This window comes from Pinus tabuliformis, chromosome 9 (genome assembly GCF_031772625.1).
Source record: "Pinus tabuliformis cultivar Carrire ecotype Pingquan chromosome 9, CPIR1, whole genome shotgun sequence".
Lineage (NCBI taxonomy): Eukaryota > Viridiplantae > Streptophyta > Pinopsida > Pinales > Pinaceae > Pinus > Pinus tabuliformis.
The window spans coordinates 151,121,482-151,142,095 of record NC_142307.1 but is presented as its reverse complement, the minus strand read 5'-3'; the positions used below and the strand labels follow the sequence as shown (position 1 = coordinate 151,142,095).

General features: G+C 38.5%; 3 protein-coding genes across 3 annotated transcripts; 1 reads left to right on the top strand and 2 right to left on the bottom strand.

The window, feature by feature from the left end:
* Positions 1-3,862: 3,862 nt before the first annotated feature.
* On the bottom strand, positions 3,863-6,759 carry LOC149147573 (uncharacterized). Its single transcript, XM_089441876.1, has 4 exons — positions 6,481-6,759; positions 4,649-6,339; positions 4,155-4,487; positions 3,863-4,016 (listed from the first exon to the last, which is right to left on the bottom strand). Exons 1-4 carry the CDS (start codon positions 6,757-6,759, stop codon positions 3,863-3,865), a joined length of 2,457 nt encoding a protein of 818 aa, XP_089298002.1.
* Positions 6,760-6,764: 5 nt separating this feature from the next.
* LOC149147572 (uncharacterized) lies at positions 6,765-7,568 on the bottom strand. Its single transcript, XM_089441875.1, has one exon. The coding sequence runs from the start codon at positions 7,566-7,568 to the stop codon at positions 6,765-6,767; it is 804 nt and encodes a 267-aa protein (XP_089298001.1).
* An 8,923-nt stretch (positions 7,569-16,491) lies between these two features.
* LOC149147571 (early light-induced protein 1, chloroplastic-like) lies at positions 16,492-17,420 on the top strand. Its single transcript, XM_089441190.1, has 3 exons — positions 16,492-16,696; positions 16,808-16,846; positions 16,935-17,420. Exons 1-3 carry the CDS (start codon positions 16,583-16,585, stop codon positions 17,280-17,282), a joined length of 501 nt encoding a protein of 166 aa, XP_089297316.1. The 5' UTR covers positions 16,492-16,582; the 3' UTR covers positions 17,283-17,420.
* Positions 17,421-20,614: the final 3,194 nt, after the last annotated feature.

The following is a 20,614-nucleotide window of genomic DNA, read 5'->3' as shown; positions in this document are numbered from 1 at the left end:
AACGAGTGGCTAAATTGAAAGTGAATGCCTAGACATAAAAAATTGCTTCTTTTAATGAGATGTAAGGGCAACTGGATATTGGATGCTTTGAGTAAAATTATTGATTTGAGAGGGACAGGAATCCTGTGTCAGAATGTATTTCCAAATTCAAGTTTTATTTGTCGTCTGAATTTGCTCATCCAGAATGATATATTGGTAAAGAATGTCATCCACAAGAAAAGAGAAGAAGTACATGAAAGCATAGATATCCTTTTACAGGTAGCTCAAGAGAAAGCTTCATCTTCAAGGGACAGAGCCATTGGTAGAACAACAAGGGAGGTCAGCATACAGAGGCAGAAGATCAATGAGACAAAGGCAAGCATGAGGACATGCTTGAAGATCAGCAAGGGGAAGATGTTGGCCCTCAGCTTTGGTCTATTTTTGCTTAGGGAAACTTACCTAATTCTTATATTTTCCATCCATTTTCCATCATATCCATCTCATTTTGACGTATTTTATGCATATTCAGGTGTTTAATTTTAATTTTGCAATTTCTAGAAGTTTTTATGAAAATTGAGTTTCAAGTGCAATTTTGGACTGAATCAGAAATTCCCATAATAGCTATGTGGATGACATGTTTGCAGGACACTTGGGCTCGAGTTTGATGCATGAATGGACAGCTTGCGAACTAGGACTAAGCTAACTCCACTTGGTTCGACCAGAACAAGCTTTATTAGGCCCGGTCAAGGCTGGTCAAACATGACTAGTCACCAGAAAATCCCTAGGAAATGGGGCAGTTTTGAGATTTTATGGGATTGACCATATGGGATGAATTGGATGAGTTCGACTTAGATAGGTGGATATGAGTAGATATGAGTGTTAGAGATAATATATATCAGTTTGTTTCATTAAACCTCTATTTAAAGCCAAAACTTTGATGGCTTTTGTAATGGAATTTGTATGTAACTTTTGTATAATTGGAGTTGGGAGCTAATTTGAAGAACTTGTTTTCATTCCAATTTGTTGTTCATGCTTAGTTGATCTACTGAAGTTTTTGTAGCTGAGATTTCTTCAAGTGTGCAAGGCAAGGGTAGAGGGCCCCCACACCAAGATAAGTACACTTCTTGGTTCAATTTTCATAGTTTTCATAGAATAGTTTTTGTTTCAAATGTATTTAGATGTGTGATGCTTGTTGAATGAATATTGGTTTAATTCTAATCTACATATGAAGGAACACACAGGAATTTAAGTTAAATTCCCCTTCTATTTGATCTTGAACTAAAACTGAATTTCATTCTCCTTTTCTTATTTGAAGTTATTTATGCATTTCTAGTTTGAAGCAATGGTGATTGTGATATAGTAGGATTGTGAAGGAGGACAATCTGGACCTCCTTAGTTAGGAGCCTCTTCTTTTACATCTTTTGCATCATAAACCATTGTTAATTAGTGCTCTTAGATTTATCTTCATGAAATTAGTATTGTAGGGAAGGACAACCTGGTTCTCCTAAGTTAGGAGCCTCTTCCCTCATATATTACATAAATGAAGTAGAAATTGTTAAAATAAGTTTATATTTGTAATATGTACTTCCTTAATTCTTCAAATTTTATCTTCTAAACTTGATTATATCTGATGTCCATATATAGTGGATTTTCCTCCAAGTTTTACAAACCCGGATTGATAATTAAATACTTGTGTTAATTTAGTCAATAAATTAGCTCAACAATTACGATGGTTATAGTGATGTGGAAGTGATTTGATGAAGTGTTGTAGAGGCACCAGTGACTTATGGAGGTCATGTAGAGGCTTGCGAAGCTTTGGAAGAAGTTTGAGAAATTTATGAGTTGAGGAAAGATGTTTCCCTTCATCCTCTACCCCAGTTGCATGGATGATGAGTCACAGGATGATTGAAAAGCTCCAGTCATTGGTAGGCATTCCTATGGGAGAGACTGGGGAGATCTATTCAAATTTAACCTATGTTTCAAGTGTGACAGAGTTTTTTCAGGAGTTTTTCTCTACATTCCTCACGTCGTTAAGCTAATTTTGGCATTGTCGGATGTTCTTGATCAGAATTTTTCAGCATATGGTAGGAAAATTTCGCGGGTCTGCTAGAAGTTGATCAAAGTTGAAAATATCAAATGGATAATGGTGTTAGTGGTTGATTTAGTAAAAAAATCCTATCTTAAACAAACCTTAAGCGTGTGCAAAAATGGTTAAGTGATCCATAACATGTACAACTTACAAAGTTACTCAACATAAGAAAGTGATAAATAGAGGAAGGTACTAATTGGTTGGTTTTCTTGAGAACGTTAGAGTATTCCATTCTGAGGGTCTCGAGAATGAGTATATATTGCAGCAACGACTCACATTGTTTGGCATTTTTTATCAATGTATTGTGTGCAAAAAATAGAGATAGAGTTTAGAAGAAGATTTATATTTTACGTTTTGATTGTGGCCTAAAATTGGCCGTTTGTGGTGTGTTAGAGAGCGGAGACTGTTGTGACTAGAAGAGAAGAAATAACCCTCTTAAGGGATTCTTTTTTTTTTTTAGATTTGATGTGTAGGATGATGGTGTTCGTGGGTTTCTCATGTTGAGCTGATTGAGAACCCATTATAAAACATTTATTAAATGTGGTTTGCATGGAGGAAGTGAAGGCGTGGAGGCTTAAGAGTAGACATTGATTTGGCATATTCAGTAAAAGGAAGATATTTCTCGATCTAGTTGGAGTTGGATAGTCCAATGGTAGTTGGGAGAGGATCGTTGGTCATGGGAGCTTCGAGCAGATATATTTTGATATATCCATGAGAGGAAACAATTTTCCGGTCTGATGGATGCCATCATAATTTGAAGAAAGCTGATTCTTCTAGCTTATGGGTGTAAGCTAATCCATGTACAATTTGTTCAACAGATTAATAAAATAATTGAGCAGTGCAACAAAAGTAGGGTGGTGTTCTCTCGAAAGGGTTTTGAACATGAATACTTGTGTTCTTATGTGTGCATGCTTGTGTTGATGTTTCTCATGGTTATTATGTTTGAGTTTATTGTTTCTTTCATATTTAGTTAAGGAAATATTGTGAATGGGCATGGTTATTTGATATTGTGGTAACAATTTTAAAATTGATATAAAGGTCATCACTACTGATTCATCCCCCCTCAATACTCAATACATTTCCAACATAATTTTTTTCTTCTTGGTAGTTAGTCAGCAATGCAGAGCCCTAGACCAACTAGTCGGGGAGCATTGTGGAGATTTTCACACACTGAGACCTAAGCCTAACCCCCTCTAAATCAGTTTTTTGGCACGCTCTGGTTTTGACCTCGAGATTGTGGAGCTTTTCAAGCTCCCTACAAGGACAAATTACTATTTCTCAATGTAAGTGATCAATGGGGGTTTGTGGAATCCTATCCTAGTGACCCTAAATCTAATTACAAGATTGTTTTTCCCTATTGCCCAACTGGGCTTAATCTTTTTTTTCCCGTAGAAAAAGTCGTAATTTCTATTAAGTCATAAGAAATTACATTTTGTAGATGTCTGAGCATACGCATGTTGAGGCTGGATGCCTCTCATAAAATGTCAAAAACCTATGATAGTTGTTCCCTCCATGGAAAGGAAACAAAAATAACCTGTACATACATATCCCATCTGTTTTTATCTCCACGCAGGGAGTGTGCTCCGCGCAGGGAGACATGTATCTAAAAAGCAAAAAACAAAGACTGTGGGTGTTTCTCCCATGCTACATACTGGCTGATATATAACTTCGCTATAAATGCAGCTGTAGATTGCTGCCATGAAAATATGGTTACTCCTGTGGGTCGATACAAAAATTTTAACAGTCTATATGAAAAACAAAGAAAAACAGTGAGTGTGTATGATGGAACTCCTTTCAGTGCTGTGCTCCCCTTTGTGCCTGAGGATCAACAAAGGGTCTGTGATAGTGTTGAAAGAAGGTTCCATCCAGTTCTTCCTGGATTAGCCAGTCCTCTTCTTGCCTCTGCGCAGCTTGCTTGGATAGGTAGTCCGCCCGAGCGTTGCGCTCCCTGTAAATGTGATAGCAATCAAATTTTTCAAAAGCATCTGTTAGTCTGAGAGCCTCATCCAGAATATGTCTCAAAGAGAAAGCAGAGCATGTTGATTTTCTGTTGAGCTAGTTGCAGACAAGTTTTGAATCTCCAAACAATTGTAGTTTTGTGCATCTTTTCTCATGTGCAAAGGATATGAGGTGTTTGGCAGTGGTGAGCTCGGCATAGTTGTTTGTGCCCCGTCCCAGATGTATTTGGATCTTGAAACAATGGTTTTCTCTGAGGTAGAGGAGGGCTCCACCCCCATATCCTTCCTCTTGCGCTGAGCCATCAAAGTAAGCCCAGGGATAGGGTTTGTCTATGAGTTCCGGGGATATAGACCGAGGAGGGGCTTGTGGGGGATCATCGGGGATGAGTGCGAGGTCTGCAACGATATGGGCAATTATGCCCAGCCAGAAAGGGGGTTTTTGGTCAAATATTGCACGGTTCCTTGCAGTCCAGATTGACCAGCACATGAGAAGCAGAATGTTCCTATCTTTCCCAATGTGTTGCTCCTGCCATATTCTCCAGGCATCAACGATGGATAGGCCCTGCCATTGTTGGAGGGAGGGGGAGCGAGAAGAGAGGAGGGACCATTGTTCACTTACTACCGGGAAGGACAGGAAGATATGTTCAGTGTCTTCCTCATTGCTTCTGCATAAATGGCACCAGAAAGGTCCGTGAAGGATCGTTTTTTTAAGTTTGCACCAGTAGGAATTTTGTTGCAGAGGATGGCCCACATGAGCATACGTGTTCTGGGTGCTGCTTTTAGATGCCATATAGCTCTCCACCACTGCTGAGTATTTTCGGGCTGATATGGTTGCATGAGCTGTTGGTATCCATCCTTCGGAGAATATGTTCCATTTTTTGCTAGTGCCCATACTATCTCGTCTTCTTCCTCCGTGATTCTAATGTGAGCTTGTGTAAGGGCCTCAGTGTAAGACGCCCATTCTTGTCTCCATTGCTCCAGGATGTGGAGATCTAGCGGTGTCTTCCAGGCTTGTTGTAGAAAACTGGAGTTTTCTTGATCTGCAATATGTGCAATGTGAGTGACACCTTGATCCGTTAGATGGGCTGTGAGATGCCCAGACAGCCGATGTGCATTGCTGCATCCTATCCATGGGTCTATACCAATGCGGACAGAGTTCCCCTGATGAATTCTCCATGTTAGTCCCTCCCGAATTAGGGGAAGGGAGTTAAGAACTGCTTTCCAGATGATTGAGTGTCTTCCACTTCCCCTATGTTCCCTACGAATCCAATTGAAGATGCTTTCCGGAGCAATGTATTTTTCCATAACTACTTGTTTCCAGAGACTCTGAGAAGTGAGAAGTTGCCATCCAAGTTTTGCTGCCAGAGCTTTTGCGAATAGATCAAGTCTTTTTATTCCCCAGCCTCCCCATTTCTTAGGCCTAGCGATGGTGTCCCATTTGACCCAGGCAAAGAGGTTCCCCTGTTTGTTCCCCTTCCATAGAAATCTGCAACATATTTTTTGTAGCCTGGATAAGATTCCTCTAGGTATCCAAGCCAGAGACATCCAGTATACAGGTGTAGCTTCCAGCACAGCTTTTATGAGAGTGAGTCTTCCTGCCCTTGTGAGATATCTATTATACCAAAAATTTAATCTCTTCTCCACCTTTGTGATCATCCATATCCAGTCAGCTATCTTGTATCCTCCATGTTTCACTCGGAAGCCCAGATATTTCAACCCTTCCTCCATAGGGTGAATTTGGAAGGGGAAGTGATTTTTTGTGTAAATGATTTCTTGCTGTGAGCAACCTGTCGCTGTTAAGGTGGATTTTTGTACATTAATAATCATACCTGTGGCCTTCTGGAAGAGATCAAAGACTAGTTGTAATGATGTTGTGTCAGCCATGCTTCCGTTTAAGAAGATGAGCACATCATCCACGAACAGAAGGTGAGTAAGGGAGCAGTTGTCCGTGATTTTCATCCCTTTGATTCTGCCTCTCCTATGATCTGATGCAATCAGCCTGCTTAGCCCTTCCATAATGAGAAGGAACAGAAGGGGGGATAGGGGGAATCCTTGTCGGAGGCCTCTTTCGGCTGTGAAGAAGGGGGAGGGGGAGCCATTTAGAAGGACACTGAACGGCACATCAGAGATACAGCTCATGATCCTCTTAATGAACATGAAGGGGAAACCCAGATGGGTGAGAAGCATGCGGATGTATAGTAAGTTTGCCCTATCGAAAGCCTTGGAGAGGTCAACTTTGAGGATCATTCCTTTCAATTTCATTCTCTGCAGAGAGTGAAGGAGCTCTTGGGCAGTGCCTATAGCTTCATGGATCTGGCGACGATGAAGGAAAGCAAATTGTTCAGAGGATATATTGGCAGAGAGGATGGGCTTGAGCCGATTTGCTAGAATTTTGGCCAAGATTTTGTAGAGACAGTTACAGAGCGAGATAGGCCGAAAATCATTGAAGGATACCGACTTGTCTGATTTGGGGATGAGGGCAATGAAAGTGGCTTTGATGGAAGAGGGGATAGATCCAGTGATACTGCAATGGTTGATTACTTTGAGGATGTCCTGGCCCAACAGCTCGAAGAAAGCTAGATAGAACTCAATAGTCCAGCCGTCAGGTCCCGGGCTCTTGTCCTTTTGGAAACCCCTGATGGTAGCTTCCAACTCTTCCAAAGTAATTTCTTTTGTAAGCTCCTCTGCGTCCGCATCATCCACAAATCTGGGAAAGAGTTCTGCCACCCTCATTATTTCTAAAAGATTTGCTTCTCCCGGGCCTTGTATATATTCCTGAAATGTGAGGAGGCTAGGTAGGCAAGTTGTCCAGGATTGCTGACCTGTTGTCCTTGTCCATCTTGCAGCTCCCAGATAGTGTTGATCGCTTTCCGGCCATTTGCAAAGCGGTGGTAAAACTTTGTATTCTCATCCCCTTCCTTGAGCCAGATGGCTCTGCTCCTTAGTCTCCAGCTATCCTCACGGTCTCGAAGGACCTGTGTTCTCCGATTAATGAGGCCTTCATACATAGATTTCTGATCTGGGGAGATGAAGGTGCCTTCTGAGTTGGATTCAAGAACCTCGATAGCTTGTTCAGCAAGAGATATCATTTGATCATCCTGTTTTCTCTTAATTTTGGCCCAATCTCTTGAGAGTACTTTGATTCTGGAAAGGTTCCTTACAAAGCTTGTGGCTTGGTCTGCATCCTCAGGGATTGGATGTGCTTTCGAGAAATCAGATATTAATTTGTTATATGAGGGGTCCCGGAGCCAAGTGGAATTAAATTTGAAAGGGGCCTTGGGGGCCTGTTGTCTTGCGCCCAATTCCAGATATATGGGTCTATGGTCCGAGATCCCGCCACTTCCCACCCATTGCCTAGATCTGGGATGATCGCTGTGGAGCACCTCCTTAATGATAAAACGGTCCAGCCTCCTAGCAAGGCTTTGGGCCCCAGATCGGTTGTTCTTCCATGTATGTTGAATTTTGGCCGATGGGATATCAATCCAGTGGTGGTCCTCGAGCAGCTGCCCAAAGAAGTCAGAGAGGGGATCAATTTGTGCCATATGTCCCCATGATTCAGAGAAACCCATAGAGAAAGTTAAGTCTCCTCCCATATAGTGTTCCCAGCTTGGAGGAGAGGGGAGCTGAAGAGCTTTTGCCAAAAGAGCTCCCTGTTTAGACAGGGTCCATAGACATTGAAGATTCTAAGATTTTCCTCCAGATCTTTTGAGAATATGTCCGCTCCCAAATAACCCCCTCCACCCCAGATATTCTTTAGGTTTATGGAGCTGTTCTTAAACCCGATAGCAATGCCTCCTGAGCGGTCGGATACATCTATGGCGGAGAAGGTCCATCTTGGCAACCATGTTCCAAGGATGGAGGAGACAGAGTCTGCTTTGCAAAGGGTTTCTTGTAAAAAGATGATGTCCACTGGGTCCGAGAGTAGGAGACGTTTCAGGGCCAATTTTTTATCCGGGTTGGCCAACCCTCTACAGTTGAAGGATAGTATTTTCATGGAGGGGGGTGGGGGAGGGTGTCCTGCGCTCTAAGAACCCTGTCAAGAGTGTGCTGTCTGCCTTGGAGGACATCGTCCCCCGCTTGTTTCTGTGCCTTAGAGAACGATGAGGGTCGACCGTGCCCTTGCTTGGGCAAGAGGATAAGGGACTCCACCGACAGCCCAATGGAGTCCGTCACTTTCAGCTTGGAGGTCGAGCGGGTGGAGTACCTCGGCGAAGAGTTAACTGATGGGGAGGGTGAGGGAAAAGAGGGGAGGGGGAAAGAGGGAAGAGAGGAGGATGCGGGTAATCCTGATGGTTTCGGGATGGGACAAGACAAATATAGCGAGCCGGGAGGGGGACGGGGCGGGCAGGTGGCCTTTACCAAGTCGAGTGCGGACGGTGAAGAGGGAGGGGGAATTCTGATGGGGGGGGCATGCCAGGGGAAGATAAACTCAATGGTGCAAGAAGAGAAGCAGAGACATTCAAAGAAGAAGACGTACCCGATGAGAAAACTACTCCTTTTGCAGCCTTTGAACGCGTCAGTGGAGGAGATGGAGGCCGGGACGGGTTCGATACTTGCTTCTTGCGGCGAGGTGCTGGAGGCGCTTCCACCGTATCAGAGGTAATGTTGTGCTCCGTCCTTGGTACCGCCGCTGCAGGAGGATCAGGTAGACCTTTAGTAGTAGGCAGGTCTTGACCTATGGCAGCCTGCTGGGTCTTCTGGAGGAGGGGGCAGTCCTTGTAAAGATGACCCACCTGATGGCACCTTCTGCAACGATAGGGAATGCCCTCATAATCGAGCTTCTGTTTTCTTGAGGTGGATTTCCATTTAATAGTGATATTTTCCGGCACACCCCCAATATTCATCCCTGAGTTGAAATGTAAGAGTCCACCAAATCCCACTTTTTATTGTGCGTTTTATATTTTTAGCTTAATTTTGTTATTGTATTTAATTGTTTTGATTTCGTTATACAAAAAAAAATTCATGTTTGTTGTAATTTATTGATGTTTGTTATTATAATTAATATATTAATTGTATTAATATATTAATTTATTATTATTTTGTTGTATTATTAATATATTAATTTATTATTATATTAATTTATCATTAATATGATAATTGTATTAATATATTAATTTATTATTATATTTGTATTTGTATTTTGTTGTATTTTCATTGTATATATTAATATTTGTTTGTTATATTTTTCTTTTATAAGTTGTTGTATACATTTGTTAAGTATTTTATTTAATTATTAATTAATGTTTGATGTAAAAATTGTATTAATATATTATTTATATTAATATATTAATATGTTTTATAACTGCATTAATTAATATAGTTATAATTTCTTGTTATTTGATTATCGTTATGTTGGTTATTGATTGTTTTTTATTATGTGGTTATAATATATGATTGTCTTAATACATTGTTAAAAAAAAAAAAAAAAAAAATTAAGTGTTTTGTGATTGTTTTTGAAACAAAACTTTGGTGGCATAAAAATTGAGAGAATCACGAGAATTACAAGAACAGGATGAAAACTTTGGAGGCATGAAAATTGAGAAAATCATGAGAACAGAAAAAAAAAAAAAAACAAAAAAAACAAACAAACAAACACACTTTTCACAAAATTCACGCAGGCTTGAAAATAAAGAATGGAACATTTGGAAGCATAATTTGGAAGAACATTTGGTGGATTATTTAAATGCTGACTAACTTGTTTAGAGTTGGCAAATTGATATTGTTGTATGCTTTTATAACGTATTAATCTGCAGGACACAACAAATCTATGATGCCAAACTTTTCGCCATGCACAGAAGTCAGCTGACACAAACAGGGAGTATTACTCTCCGTGGTTATTTTCACAAATGGATTGATATTAATATCATGATTAAGTCAAATTTAACACTTTGTTTGTCCTTAATTTGTTTTATTTGGTATGAAATTTTTGCGTAAGAATCATGAAGAAACTGGCCATTTCTTCTAAAGCACACTTATGTTTTCTTTGTACCAAGGTTTTTACAGATTACAGGTTAATCAAGTGAACATAAGGAGATTAGATTGTGACAACAATTGGTCTTCCAAAGACTAAGTCATGACAGAATCTGAAGACAAATCCAACTCTACAACCACTCCTTTGCAATTCCCTTTTTTGCAAAGATTTTCAATTCCACCTGTTGTCAAACCATAAAGCATGACCTTTCCATATCCATTTTTCATAGCAAGAGTTCTTGTTCATACACCATGCATTTCCTTATTGTCATTTTCCATGTCATTACCATTCCCCTTCATTTCCGCAATAAAACTCTGCTTGAGTCAAAGTTCTAGAGTCTAAGTATCATTGAAAAAACACCTAGAGGCTTGCATGCCTTAATGGCAAGTACTCTTGCCAATGAACAATGGGAGTACATTAATATCCCTTGTTCGTTGGATCTTGTAGGTGACTCGACCATGACAAATTTATTCGTACCTACAAAGATGTGTTAGGCATCCTGACTCCCATTGGAATCAATGGTGGGAGCTCTTGTGTTGGCTAGGGGCATTCATTGACGGCCACTAAGTCAACAACTTCTTGCTATGTTCGACATCAACACATTTAATCACATAGTAAGATTTGTGCCATTGAGCGTTGAAGACTTGAAGACCCATATTTTGTAGCAGATGAAGCCAATTTCTTTTCATTGTTTATAAGTTTGCCATCACTTGAGGACAAGTCAATCAATAAGGCTGGGAGGGACATGTAACTTATATATATTTTGTATACCTTCCAAGCCTTATAGATTTTCAGCCATATTTAGCAGACTCATCAGATTCATCATCCAGCAGCAGAAGATCCAGTAGCAGATATGACTTTCAGCCATGTTCAACAGTCCTTGGATTCATCATCTAGTAGCAGAGGATCCAGCAGCCGATACGACAACACAGACCCATCTTTCATCCACAACTTGAAGAAAAAGCTTCAGATCAGAATTGTAGCAGCTGAACATGCATGATTCATCCACTTCCTTAGGTAAGTAAGGTATGATGTTTTCTAACCTTTAATCTTGAAATTCTTTTTTAGATGCTAAAATGATGATATTTGGAAAATATTCCACTATTTCACTATTTCCTTTCTCATTTAAAATTGCCAAAAACCATCAGTTGGGGAGGGGGGAATTTCACACTTCATTCTTTTTCCTCATTCATATTACATCTTAACCCACATAGTCTTCTCACAATAAAAACTACTACAAAATGATGAGCATATGATTGATCTCAACAAAGTAAATAATGATTGTAAACACAAGAACCAATCATTAAAAAGAGATCTCAACAAAGTAAATAATGATTGTAAACACAAGAACCAATCATTAAAAAGAGATCAAAGTAAATAATGATTGTAACACAAGAACCAATCATTAAGAAGAGATCAAAGTAAATAATGATTGTAACACAATAACCAATCATTAAAATATGTCAACGCTTTGCAAACAAATACAAGTTATCCAAAGAGGTGCAAAGTTAAAAGGAAGCTCATTTAGGAATCAAATCAAATAAGTCATTGTAGTAGCTTGCATGAGGACATGCAAGAACTTCAGTTGGGGAGTATGTTGGGCTCCAAAAATGGCACTCATTACCATACATTTTTCACCTATGCTTCCATTATTTCGCTCACTATTCATCACCTTGTCACTCCATTTTCCCTACTATTCACCATTAATGGGTCTCATTTATATTTTCCAAATATTGTTTATTTTTGAGAGAAATTCTTGATTAAATATTAGAAAATAATATATTTTACTTTATATATGGAAAGTGGGTTGTTTTGGTGACATGTGTAGGTTCCAAGGAAGCTTCCAAGACACCTTTATGTGGCCTTGAATGATCAAATTCGAATTTGATAAGATAAACCTCATGGAAAAGATCATGGAGAAGATCATGGACCTCATGGAGGAAATCATGGAGGATAGGGTTATGTGTCTAGATGGTTGAGAAATGTATGGAACTAAAAGAGAGATTAATGGATCATCATTATGAGTTTGTTATCTCCTCTCATTGTATAAATAGGAGTACCTCCTCCATTCCAAAGAGAGGACTCTTAGAGCATTGTATCCAACTTATGATGGCATAGAATAAAGCTTCATTTTTCATACATTTCCATTATGTAGTTTTATTTCCATTATGTAGTTTTTAGATATAAGTTTGCTTAATGTAGTATATGGAATAATTTGTCTTGTTCTTAAGAGAACTGAGCTCACTCTAAAAGGATGAGAGAAACATGTTATTTCATATTAGATCTTATTTCATTTCATTGTTTAGATGTTTAAGGATTTGATTGGTGAATGAGTTTTAAATTAGAATCTTATCAGCATGTGAGAGAACAACCAAGGGTCTAAGTTAGACTCTCTCTCTATTTGATTTGCATGATAATTAAAATTCATTCTTTTACTTTTATGTTTCAAGTATCATATGAGGAGATACCAAGAGTCTAAGTTAGGCTCTCTCTCCAATAATTTATATGATAATTGAAATTCATCATTTTGCTTTCATGTTTCAAGTTAATTCATTTCTTATGCTTGTGAATGAATCTTAGTTTAGTTTGGATTAGTACATGAGAGGACAATCAAGAGACTAAGTTAGTCTCTCTCTCTACTTGAATCTAAACAATAATTAAGTTCATTCTCATGTCTTCATTTCAAGTTTTTTTTAGTTTTATGTAATCAATGATTTCTTTATGATACTGTAGGGAAGGACAACCAGGACCTCCTTAGTTAGGAGCCTCTTCCCTTGCATATTATATTGAATCATAAATAATTTAGTTAGACATAGGTTAGTTGCCTACTCCTGCATATATTGCGCTGGCATCATCACAAGCTTACGAGTTTCCCTGGTCGATAATTTATGCAGCAATTTAAGTCCAATAAATTGCCCAACAGTCAGCGCGGGGAGGGTTTTCCACGGGGTGAGCAGGGATCTCCACAGGGTTTGCAGGGAAATGGGAATGCGAGGGTATAGCCTACGGATGGGGAGCGGCACCATTCGGGGAGGACTGAAAACATTCCGCGAGGAATCCGAGAGAAGCCGGGGAGGGGACAGCAAATGTGTTCCAGGAGGAGGGCTCGCCAGGGAAAAGAGAAGAGGGAAGAGATGGGTCGATAGATGGAGAGAGATGCTCAAAGCTGGCAGACATATTTCCACTGTGCAGGCCCCCAGAAGATGTGAACGTGGAACGCCAGATGGAGCTCTCCGCCAGCGGGGAATCCGAGTAATCCCCCTCTTCGGAGTCCATGTCGACAGCTGCGTGAAACCTCCTCGGAACCTGGTAACCGCCTTGGTTCGGCACCGACAGTGGGGGGACCGTTAGGGTTATGCCAGTGGAGCAGCAGGTGCACAGGTCGATCCCACAGGTTGTAGGGAAAGCTACTTCCTCCTTTAGCTACCGGCGGATACGGATGTCTGAGCCCCGTTCCGATGAGAGTAAGAGAGTCCGCGACTAGGTAAAAAAAACTAGGGTGAAAAAACGGGGGAGCGGGGGGTAAAAAGTGGTAAAGGGTCGCGATTCGAGAGGGTAAAAAACCCGCATGGGGATCGAAACGGGAGTACGGGGGTGAGGTGGCTACAGGGCCGTAGGGCGGCCTGTAACCCCTACCCTGATGGATGCGTCAACCCATGTCGCAGAGCAGAAACCTAGTCGCAGAGCGTCAAACTGTCCTAATGGCAAAAGAACCTCACTTGGACGTTTAGAGCGTTTACCTGCCAGTGCCACTGATTCTCACGCGTTTACCTGGTCTGCACTGAGCCAAAATAGGGATGGCGACAGGCAATGACTGCCTGCCTCGCTGCCCGAGCAACACGTCTCCAAGTGGCCTTACGACCCCACCAGACACGCAGGAAAGGACGGGACACCAATCTCCCGATGACTCCACAGTCGTGCTGGTAGATGCAACTCCCCAATTAATGCCTCCATTTCGCCCTTTTCCTCCTCCCCGTCCGATGAACGCCACCGCAAACCCCGAAAAAAGTTGTTTAAAACCAGATGGAGATGGCCTCCAACCCCAACCTTAACTTCTTCATCCTCTGGGGCCCGGTACCGCGGGGTTCGTATGTCTATCTTTATCAGTCGTGCTGCCATAAAGTCTAGATCGGGTTTCCCATTGCTTGAAAATCAAGGTTGCCCCTCAAGCTGAAAATGGTATTTGACATTATTAGACTGAGTAGCAGCGCCCTGGTTTGTACTTGACATCGCCCCCTACTGGGCTTAATCTATGTGAGTTAAGTTATAATTAATGTGGACCGTTTCAAGTCTTTCCTTAGTGGTTGTAACCAAGCACTAGTTTTATTAGGGTGTGAGTGTGTGAATAATGTGTATGTGGATGTGTTTATTAAATCATGTTTTATGATGGCAATGCTACTGAGAAATAAAGTGCATAAACTATAAATAATAGTAAAATAACAACAAACGGAAGCACGCAATTCCCCACGCAAAAATCTATGAAACGACAAGAACAAATGAGGACAATACAAGCAACCCAAAGAAACGAAAATACCAAAAGATTTAATGCATAAGGGGCTAGGATCTAAGGCTAGATCTGCTAAAATGATGCAAAAAAATCCAAGAAAAAACATAAGGGAAAGTATTGGAAAATAACATAAATCAAATTGTGAAAAGAAGGATGCTCGTGGCGATCCTAAAGAATAAATTCAACACATGTCTCAAAAGGAAACAAATCATTCTAAAAATTACCTAAAAAGGACTACAAAATGATGGCAACAACGTTGGAAAACAATGGCTAAATGTTCTGCGCACTAGATTCCTCAACTGAACAAATTGTCTCCAAAATGGTAGAGGTGTACTCTAAACCCTAAGGGGATTTTCCCTTCCTCGAAATGAGAAAACATACTAAGAGACTTTGGGCCTAGGGGTGAAAGGGAACAAGAAGAAACCCTTCCTGACACACGTGCATAACTGTCGCCAAAATTATGAAAAAAAATTGTAGAAATAGGGGGCACAAGTTTTGACATGTTTAATGTGTCCTCGAGCATAAAAAGGCTCAAAACGTCCATATGGGGTGCAATATTTTGTCAAAAAAAAATGTGCTCCCTCCCCAAAGGAATTTCTTCGTAAATTTATTGCAAACAGTGTCATCTCTTGCACGAATGGTACATGTGACCTGCAAAAAGGACAAGGAAACCCAACAAAACAAATATTCTTCAATCAAAGAGTAAAAATCCAAAAAAAAGAAGTGAAAATTGAGAGAAAGAAAAAATCCTGAAAATTGCTAAAAAAAAATGTCGAAACAACAGTCACTAGGGTTCTAAATTTTTAAGCTACTCGAGTTGCCATTTGTTAGTATGAAGTTTCTTGGAAGTTGCACCAAAATCCTTCACTTATGTTAATCGTGACATATAACCCTAACAACAAAAATGAATGGTTTTCATTTCTCTTTAGATCTGAAAAATAAAATATCAAAACCCTACAACAAATAATATCCAAATATAAATGAACATGTACCATAAAATGATATATTGAGAATCCAATGGAAATAGCAGAACTTTGATTCTATTATTGAAAAATAAATGTTTATACATGTGAAGAGAATGTATAGACTTGGATCTAGAGATCCCCCTCTTTCGGATGAGTCCTTTGTACCCTATGCTTCAGCTATTGATTCAACTCATTGTCTCTCAAAGTGTATGTAATGGGTAAGAAGAAACGGTGATGGCCTGAACTAAAGATGGGAGCTCAAATCTCACAAGGCGATAATTAGGACGATGAGAATAGTCATGGTGAAGAATGAAGAGATAACCATATTATTTATAACAAAATATTATGATAGATCTAGATTTAAGATAATAATAAAAAATGTTGGAATAAATCAAGATCTAACCGTTAGGAATATTTTATTGCATTTTAGAGAGGAAAATATTATTTAAAATTATCAAATATCTTTATTTAGAAAATTAATAAACTACATTTATTTGGATAATAAACTACATTTATTTGGATAATAAACTGCATTTATTTACATTTATAAACCATAAATAAAATTCTTTAAACTAACTAATTAATCTAATTATGGAAAATCCTTATGTTTTTTAAACCTTTATTAACTAATTAAAATGCCCACTCCCTATGGACATTCAAAACCTACTCCCACCTGTTACAATAACCCTTTATAAAATATAAAAAAAAGGATGGACGAGGATAGAAATGGTTCAAAACGTGATTTACACGAACTCCTAAATTCTAGCACGAAGTTGAGACTTACTACAGGTTGAATAATCTTTGGTGATGGTGATGCCCTCTGCTATTTCAAGTGCGGTGCGCCGGTTGTTGGAGGATCTACGTCTCAATTTTTATCCAACCACGTGGAAACATAGTCCGAGGAAGAGAAACCTCGACTTGGTTAAGCGTTTACCGTTCAATGAATGACGGTAGATTTTTCCGTATGGCCTCCACATCCTTATATATAACCAGCCCTGGAGTCTCATAACAGATCAATAGTGGCTATTCTTCTTTAGTTATTTCATATTGTTCTCAAAGTCCATATAAATTAGATTCGTTCTCATACATAGTGTTCATTATTATATTGCGATCATGGCCGCTGTAAATGCATCAGTAATGGCGATGAATGGAGCATCGCTCCTGCAACGGAGGCCAGCGAAAAGGTCAACAACCAGCAGGCAGCTTCGAGTAAAATGCATGGCAGGGGTTAGTAATTCTGTCGCTGTTTCCGTATCCACGAATAGAAGGTTTTATGTTATTCTATAAGGTTTTATGTTATTGTATATATAACTTAATTTGGGTCATGTGGATCCACAGCCGGAGTCAAGGCGATCAACTTCTACCCCTCCTGAGACGGTAAGCGATTATGCAAGCGCCAATTTTTACATTAACATGCACATGCACTGCACTGAACTGAATTGAATTGACATAAATAATAATGCAGGTGGGCACAAACTTTAAGGACGTGTTCGCTTTCAGTGGGCCAGCCCCAGAAACCATAAATGGGAGACTCGCCATGCTCGGATTCGTCTCAGCTGTCGCGGTGGAGATAGCGAGCGGGAAAGACCTCGCCGCCCAACTGGCCAGCGGAGGAGTTCCACTGTTTATTGGAAGCGCGCTTCTCTTCACGCTTGCTTCTCTGATACCCATGTTCAAGGGAGTGTCCAAAGAGAGCAAATCACAGGAAATAATGTCTTCTGGGGCAGAGATGTTGAATGGGCGTTTTGCCATGATTGGCCTCGTTGCGCTGGCCTTGACTGAATACCTCAAGGGAGGTCCTCTCATCTCATGATCATCATCAGCTCTGTACCAAACTTCATACCCCTCTTAGCGTAGGCTGTAATCGAACCCAACTTGTATTCACTCTGCTATCACGAGATGGCACTGTAACAAATTGTTTTGGCAGTTTGTGATATATTTGACAAGTTCATTCACAATCAATCATATAAATATATTTCTGATCAGTACATCTTTGGCAGAAACTCTGATCTAACTTGGAAGGATAAAAACAAGCATAGCGATCAGTAACACAAACAAACTTTTATTCGTTTGGTATTCGTAAATTTATAAATTCGGTACTAACTAATATTAATAATTATTCCAAAAATACTAGTAATTATTCCAAAAGTGCAGCGAAAGAACTAGAATTTTTTAAATTGCAAAAATTGTATTAGTACATATATGCCTTATGTTATATGTATTTACATATTTAAATTTAAATAGATATTATAAAAAATAATATTTTAGTTTTATAAATTTTTATTATACATCAAGTTGTACATATTTATATATAGTTATTTAATATATTTCTCTATATATATATTTAGATTATATATATATATATATAGATATATATATTAGTTTTGATATATTTTTAACAAAATACTAAAATCATAAAATAACCAATCTTAAAAACAATCATTTAAACTCAATTAAAATGAATGGATTAAAAAATCTATGGTTTATATTATATTATTAATTAATATTATTTTCTAAAAACTAAATAAAATCTACTTATAGTGTATTTTAATTTATATATGAATGAAATGTGGTGATATTTTAATTTCATATATAATCCCAATTAAAAAACAAATTTGATACATCATTCATAAAATACCCAAAGTAAAAGATAAAAGCATAGTGTGCAAAATTTAAGGAATAAAAAAAGCCAATAAATTACCCCTACCAAAAATTATTTTTTTTAACTAGAATAGTACACATAAAAGAGAATCAAATATGCTTAAAATCATGGACCTTGGTTGAACAAATGTACTTGTATTAGTGCCTGTAATTTCCATGTCAAATGGCTAGGCATTTGTGTATAATTTTTTTGGTTTGTCACGAGTTGTTGTACTCTTGGAAAATGGTAAGCTTTACAGATCAATTAGATGGCCACACAATTTAGTTATGGGCTTTTATGCTAGTCCCATAGGGATGCACTGCAAGCCTTGACAAGCCTCTTTTATGGTTATTTTTATCCCTGTAATCGATGGCTATGTTAGCAAGTACGGGCATTGAAACTTGAGAGTGATTCGGGTGAGAAAATGCCATTCAAAGTAGATATGAATTTGTAGTTGGGCGGGACTCTCATGTTCTTGTTAGGGACATAATTAAAACTACATTAATTCATTATAAATTTTTGTAAATAGCTCAAATCCATTAAAATCAAGCGAGTGAAGATCTCAGAGGCTTTAGAACCCTTGAGGCCACTCTGTTTCATCACCCATACGTAAGATATTTTGCAATAACTTGTTGAAACTTTTTCCATTTGATGATGGTAAACATTGTGGAGTTACAAGAGACTTGATTCAAGCTAATGAATGATAATTTTGGATTAAGTTAAGACCTAGTGCATTTGTGATTCCCATGCCTAGATAACTAACAGGTGCATTAAGCATTTGGATAATTAACACAAACAAATTCATGCAGGTTGCTAGTGCATTTTCTTGTGATTTCCATCTCTATTGTTTACGATTCCCATCCCTGGATAAACAATTGGCAGTTTATGTATTACTCCCTCAATAAATAATAAATATGAGTTCCATCCATAACTCGTGTTTTCGATATCCCATGCCTTAATATGCTATCATTAGTGGTGCATTTGTAATTTCCATTTCTAGGTTTTACAACCTCCTTGCAACTGAATAGTTTTGTTATGTGGAAGGAAGCCTCATTTTGAAGACACTCAGGGTTAGAAAAAACAAATGAAGTTGTATAGGTTTAAAGAAAAATATGCTTTAATTCATAGGTCTAAAGAAAATAAATTGTTCCAAATTGTTGTGACCACTCAGGCCATACCCAAATTCATAACTATTAAATAGACATCATCATTATAAGTTGTATACACCAGCACTCAAGCTTAGGCACATATTGAACCTCCACTTCTCCATGAGGAAACCCTAATCTCTATGTGTGCATTATCAGGCATTTTAACTTCATAGACCACATCAAGTTCCATAATGTTGTAGTCCTCATTCATAATGGTGGTACTCATATTTTCATTCGTAAGAGAGTGGTAGAATAAACCCATTGTTTTTAATGCCTAGGACACAAATTTTAAATCATGATCCCCAATTGAGGTATAATGAACTCTGGGGGAAAATGTGAAAATGTCAAACTCTATATCGGAGACTATCAACTCAAATCCCATTTATTTTCCATTGATATGGGTGGCTATGATATAATATTGGGGGTAGAGTGTCTATGCACATTGGGATCACTCATAATGTATTTGAAAGAAATCTATATAGATTTCTCTAAAGGGGGACAAGTATACACCCTTCAATGGATTTTGGTAAGGTCCCTTGAAATAGTCAATGCCCATAGTATGGAAAAATTATTAAATAAAGGCCACTCTAGAATTATTTGCCAATTTAATTCCATATGAGTTATGGATAATCCATAATTTGACATAAGAAATACTCTTAAATTTTCAATTGTTCCTTCACAAAAATCATCAAGTCTTTCAAACACCAAAGACTAAGTTTATCCATTCTTAAAGAAAGCGCTAACATAACATTCCCTTGATCCTAGGAATTCAACCACAAAATGTACGTTCTTATTAACACCCTTTTGCACAAATTGATATAAGAAAAAATATCAATCAAGAACTATTGAAGGTGGAGGTCATACAACCTACTACAAGCCCTTACTCATGAGTAGTAGTCTTGATATTAAAGAAGGAAGGAACCTAGTGCAAGTGTCCTAATTATTAATGATCTTCTAGATGAAAAGCATGGAGAGAATTTTTTCAATAATAAACATATGAAGGTCAATATGAGTTTTTTGTGATTACTTTCAATATTTATTAAACTTCGTCAACCTTCTAAAGCCTTATGAAAAGAAATTCAAAGCCTTTCTATGCAAGTTTTGCTAGTCTTCTTTGACGATATTATGGTCTACAATAAAGCATTGGAACTACACATAGAGAATGCTGATAATTCATTGAAACTCTTTCGAGATGACCAATTTTTTATGAAGCATTCCAAAGGTGCCTTTTGGGCTCCTAGGTTTGAATATCCATGATTATCCCCATCCTAAAACACTTCGATTTTAAGGGGATTTTTAGGAAATAAATGATACTACAAAATAATTGTGAACACTCATGGTAAAATTATAGCTCCC